Here is a 5,721-nt window from a genome sequence, read left to right on the forward strand (position 1 = left end):
AAAAAAAAAAAGAAAATAGAGTTTATAATTTGGAAAGAACTAAGTACCAGCACCTCAATTTTTAGTTAAAAAGAAAGGAAAGAAAGCAGGGGCACGCAGAGGTCTAACGCTCCAACAATCACACAGCTGCCGTATTTCGGCATATTTCACATGCTGGAGCCAGTGGTCCGGATGACGGGCCTGGGCCACACTCACTGCAGTCGGATCGAAAGACTCTGAACCACGATCAGCCTAAACGAATTGCACCATCGACTTCTGAAAAGTGTCATCAGCAATGAACCCAATGACTTATCATCACACTTTTGTCTGAGTAATTTCAGAAGGTGGCCAACTCTCTGTATCTGAGAAGAGCGAACCCCTGCGGGTGTCCAGACGGACCGACCAGAAAGGGCACCGGTGGCCACGCCGCATCTTCTGGCTTTCCGCTCAGCCCCTGCTGCATGAGCTCCCCACGACGGGGACGGAGTGATCTCAAAACAGAATCCAGAGGCTGGTTCCTTCCCAGCTGGAGTCTTCCCCCTACTTGCAGGGGCAACGCTACCCCTGTGGACTTGAAGAGAGCCAACAGCCTGGTCTCCAAACGAGAAATGTTCAGTCACTCATTAGCGTTTGAAAATAACAACAAGCCTTAAAAAGAGGCCCATTGGTTACTCAACAGTGAACTCGATATATGCTCCCTATGAAGCACAATCTACATATAAGCTACAAAAAACTGTTCTGAAATTGTAGGAATGTAGTTTATTTACACATCAATCTACATCAATGGCAAATAAAAAACTCCGACTTTATGATTCCAGTCTGATTTAACTACCCTTTTTAATAAAGGAGGATTATTACATATGAATGGAAGCAAGTTTAATGAGGCATAGAGTAAGACCACCTGCCTTCTCACCCCACACCTGCTGCTGGACGGACGTGTGGCCTCGAGAGAGGAACTAACCTCGCCGTTCCTGTGTCCTCATCTCGCAAACGGGGTTTAAAAAAAAAAAAAAAAGCTTATATGGAAAGCACTTAGCACAGTGCCTGGCACACTATCAATTTCCAATAATAGCAATTATTGTTCAACTTTGATATAAATGAATTCACAGATCTGGAGGATGCCTTTGGAAAATGGCTCAGGAACTGTGATCACCTGGGTTCGGCTGCGTGATGTCAGATGGCAGTCTCACGGATCAGCAGGCCTTTGGGTAACTCTCCTTGCCTGCAAATCCGAAGGCTGAGCGGCATGAGCGGTTTTTAAATTGCGCTCTTTCAAGAACTAGAGCGAAGGGGCCGCTCTTATTCCTACTGTGCTGTACTTGCAGACCAGGTTTCTGTGGCTGCAACAAACCTGGAAACCACGGGAGCACGGATTCCCTCCAGCTATTATTTCCTATTATATGATGAACATGGAACAACAAGAGAGGATACTGGGCTTCACTGATGGAGAGAAGCATAAAAACACACTCAGGTAAATTTTCATTACATTCACTGAGAAAAAGCATCTATTATTCTGGGTTTTGAACATCCAGAGAATGTTCTTCTCTCTTTGGAAAGGGTCATTGGGCCCATTCCGGGTTAAAGGTCTATGTGGAAATAGGTCATTTTTTAAAATTCCACATTCCTTTTAGCGCTGGCTTGGAGTTAAGACAGTATATATTCATATATGTAAATGCATGTAAGTGGCTGAAACCCCTCTCCCTCTGCATCAGTGTCAAGGTCACAAGTGTCTTGGTATGTCTGTGTTACTCGGACCAGTGTTCTGCTGCTAGCTCAGGACGCGGTCTTCGAAAGCACAGGACACCTCGCCTGGCCCCCTTCCAGCAATGCACACCCCCACAGTGACACCATGACAAGCCGTAGGCTCTTCCTCCACATTTTTTTTTAATAGACTTGGACAAAAATAAAAGATCTTGGGAAATACCCTGAACTCTGCATCTTCTCCTCTCCTGACGACATATCTGAAGTAACACCGGGTCCCACACTTACCACCACCACACTCTTGGATGCATCCAGGACGTGGATGACAGGTGCGCTGTATCTTGGAGCTATTTTCACTGCCGTGTGGGTTCTGAAAAAAGGGTCAGGAAGAAAAACACGTCCATCAGGGCTGATTCCTCCACAACACTTGTTTGGAACCATTAGAGATAACGTGTTTCTACAGAGTGCTTTCCAAGGAAAGATTTTAAGGTACTTACAAATATTGAACTTCCCATTTCCTTTGTAAAACAAGGGGACTCCCTCCCCACCAAAAGATGAGGAGACCAAGGGGGGAAGACATGGATTTGTTGGCTCATGCTACAAAAAAAGTCTGTGACAAAATGTGGTAGACTGTCGTCAGTGTCAGCTCTCTGCCAACGGGGACGTGACTGGGACCTCGCACTCATTAGCAGCCTGTCTGACTGAGGGAGCTAACCAGCCCGGGCAACCACGCTTTGCTGCCGTGAAGGTCAGGCTGAGTTTCTTCCTCCCAATGAGCTGGGAGAGCAGCCGGGGCCCCTGCGGAACCAGACACCACGCAGGAGATGCACGCGCTAGCTGCTGCCCTCCATTCCTGAGGGACACCCCCCAAGCCCACCTCGGACTTGGAGTAAGGAACCTCAGACCCTGAATCAATTTGACACAAGTAACACAGAGAGGTAAAAGCAACAACAACATTCTATGCTCACATTGGCTGAGCCCCAAACCCCTATTCCCAGACTGGGAAACTCGAGCAGTGGGGAAGAAACACCCTTTAACCCCATTCTGTCAAGGGTGCAGCAAGCTGCCCTCTGATTACTGACTCTCACAGCACAGGCCCCGCAGCTGCTCTTTCATCAGAGAACACGGTACCCTAAAGTGAGAAGTGAAGACCCCCTTGTGCACCCTCCCTGACAGGGGTCACACAGGGCCCTGAAGGTGGGACACAAGTGTGCACTTTGTCACAAGTGCATTTAAAGGCCAGCCGCTGTAGCTCGGCCAGGACGGGCCCGCCTTCCCAGTCTTTTCTCGCCGCATCTTCTCCCCTAAGGTAGCAGCACTCTTCCCGGGCTCAGATGCATTCATATTCTTCCCCCTCAAGTAACATGCATTTTCCTTTGGAAAGATGGCCAGAATATGCTACTATATGGGGAAAAAACCCGAAGTAACAAGAGCAGGATGTTTAATACGATTCTGTTTCTTAAATTAAAAAACGCTACCACCCTTAACCTGCCCTAACCTGCCAACCTTGTATGTAAGTAAATTCTGTACATTTAGAAAAAACAGAGATACACATCAGGTGTCAACACTGGTTATACGGAGGCTGGAGGAGGAATCGGAGGCGGGAAGGGAGAGACTAAATTTCACTTTCCATTCCTCCAAAATGTTTGACATGTTCTAATAATAAGTGGATTACTGAGGTAATTTTTAAAAACCAAGAGACTACTGAAGGCACAGTACATGTGTGAGTGTGCTTTTAACAGTCTTCTCAGGACTAAAAGTTCATTCCCAAGGAGACAGACAAGACCCTGACATTTCACCTGCCCCCTTTCTACAGGCATCTCCACACACGGACAGGAGGCTGAGGACTAAAGTGCAAAGTCACAAGAATGGAGGTACTTGGCGCAAGAGACTCTTCCGGCCTGGGGGTTGGGGTGCAGAGCAGCAGGGGGAGTCAGACCACGGCCCCGAGGCAGCCACACCAACTCCACTGCTGTCCCAGGTGCTGTTTCGTGCCCACTGTTCGCACCAAGATCTGAAAGTATCTTCAGTATTCTACAAGGTGGAAGATTTTCAAACAGGAGGAAGTTTTAAAGAAGAAACTGCTTCCGGCTTCTCAACAGAACGCAAGTGAGACTAGGCTGTGTTGCTGTTCCTCAGGTGGTCAGCTCTTGGAACACACGAATACCCTCCACATATATTCTGCATGAAGTTCCCCCGGGAAACATGAAGCCTGATGTGACTTGGCTGACATTTCTCTTACAGGGAATCGGTACAGTTTTAAATCTTAAAGTCCACACAGTCAGTATTTATTAAGCACCCAAGGATTCCCAGCGCAATTCTGGCCATTCTCTCACTGATGACCTTCTGGACAATGGCACCGAGAAGAATCTGATAGATGCCACTAGTTAAAAACAACAACAAATAAAAGCAAAGTGCTGCTTCCCGCACACACACACACAAGGACGGAGCTAAAGGAGCACGGCCACGGAATCGGGGCTGGCCCAGCCACCAGGAGCACTTCCGGTTTCCTTATAAAATAACACCACATTGATTCTACTTTCCTCTAAGCTTCCATGTGTGCAGCCTCCTCCAGCAGGACACAGATGTCTTTCTGAAGCCTGAGAAGATGGAAAACACTGGAATCTCTCCTCCCCTCCTACAGACCAACAGCACAGAACTGGGCCCGGGGGCTGAAGCTCAGCTCCATCTCTGCTGAGCCCCTCACCAGTGCTGGCAATTCAGTGAGTCGCCCCCCATGGCTGCCAAACGGGCAGACAGTGTTAACTTCAGAAGGTCTTCTGAAAAACTCTGAAAAAAACAAGTCTTCGAAGCATTTTCTTTCATGCCTTATCCTTCCAGAATTAAAATGTTTTATATAAATGCAGCATGACCAAAAAAACCCTTAGAACTGGATGAGAAAAATGAGAGTCAGGGGAAATAAAGACGGGAGGCAATCAGCAGCGGGGTCAGATGCAGGCGTTGGGTCCGTGAAATCCTCCCCCCAGGCCTGAGCTCCAAGCTTCCCCTTACCCAACACAAAGAGGAAAACAATACCCCGTTTCACGATTCAGCATCTTACCTAACAATTCACAAAAAAACAAAAAAACTCGGGAAATGACCTCTCTCTTCGAGCAATGTGACTTCCTTTTGAATTCTCCACTATTCACAAAAAAATAACTGAAAAAGATACTGTGCAGTTATTGCCTTTAAACCATTTAAAAATCGAGAACTGACTGCCAGATATGTGCCTTTGAGAAGCTGTGCAGCTAATAGGGCCAGATTTCCATTCAAGTCATTTCTAGCTTGTGATACAAAACAATATGCATTACCGACCAGAAAATATTCCGTTTTTCATCCTCTCAGAGTTACAGGTTAAAAAGGGAACTCCAGGCATGTTTCCATGCGCACGCAACCCCAAGTCTGGACAGCCCTTTCAACTCGTCCTGGGAAACCCCAGTCAGCCATAAGGCTCCTTGCGAGTGTCCTGGGAGTACGGTTCTAATTCCATCATGCCACCACGGGCCACTAAGATCTGGAAAAGCCATGGACATGTTACAGTCCCTCATCTTCTTTCATGACAACTTGGAAGTCCTGAGCTGCCATCTGCTCAAATCACAGTTCGCAAAGGCAGAAAAATGGAACCCGGCTCTCAACAGGTCTGCAGGAGGTAGGAATAAGGACTCTCAGAGGGCTTCTGAGACAGTCCACCTCTCCTTGCCCTCTAGCAAAGCAGACTCTCCCAGGAGTAGAGGGCATTCTTAGAGAGATGCAAAAAGCACTAACCATAAAAGAAGAGACTGATCAATCAGACTTCCTGAAAATTGCAAACTTTGTTATCCAAAAATACAACTAAGACAGCAAAAGGCAAGCCATAATGGAAGAATCTATTTGCCGGATATTTCTAATAAAGGGCTCACATCCAATATAAATAAAGAATGCATACCAATCAGTAAGAAAAAAGGCAGAATACCCAACTTAAAAAAAATACTTAGAGGGGCGCCTGGGTGGCACAGCAGTTAAGCGTCTGCCTTCAGCTCAGGGCGTGATCCCGGCGTTATG

The 5,721-nt window shown here is 47.0% G+C and overlaps 1 protein-coding gene across 7 annotated transcripts in view; it reads right to left on the reverse strand.

Moving 5' to 3' along the window:
* The window catches only part of MTR (5-methyltetrahydrofolate-homocysteine methyltransferase), a 113,600-nt gene that overhangs the window by 18,136 nt on the left and 89,743 nt on the right, over nucleotides 1-5,721 (reverse strand). For all 7 annotated transcript variants that reach the window (XR_004626101.1, XR_004626102.1, XM_019809303.2 and 4 more), the window contains exon 25: nucleotides 1,969-2,050. Coding sequence is in view for 5 of the 7 variants with exons in the window: in XM_019809303.2 (XP_019664862.2) it covers nucleotides 1,969-2,050 (82 nt within the window). In the remaining 2 variants the exon portion in view is untranslated. The remainder of the gene's footprint in view (nucleotides 1-1,968; nucleotides 2,051-5,721) is intronic.

This window comes from Ailuropoda melanoleuca, chromosome 6 (assembly GCF_002007445.2).
Source record: "Ailuropoda melanoleuca isolate Jingjing chromosome 6, ASM200744v2, whole genome shotgun sequence".
Classification (NCBI taxonomy): domain Eukaryota; kingdom Metazoa; phylum Chordata; class Mammalia; order Carnivora; family Ursidae; genus Ailuropoda; species Ailuropoda melanoleuca.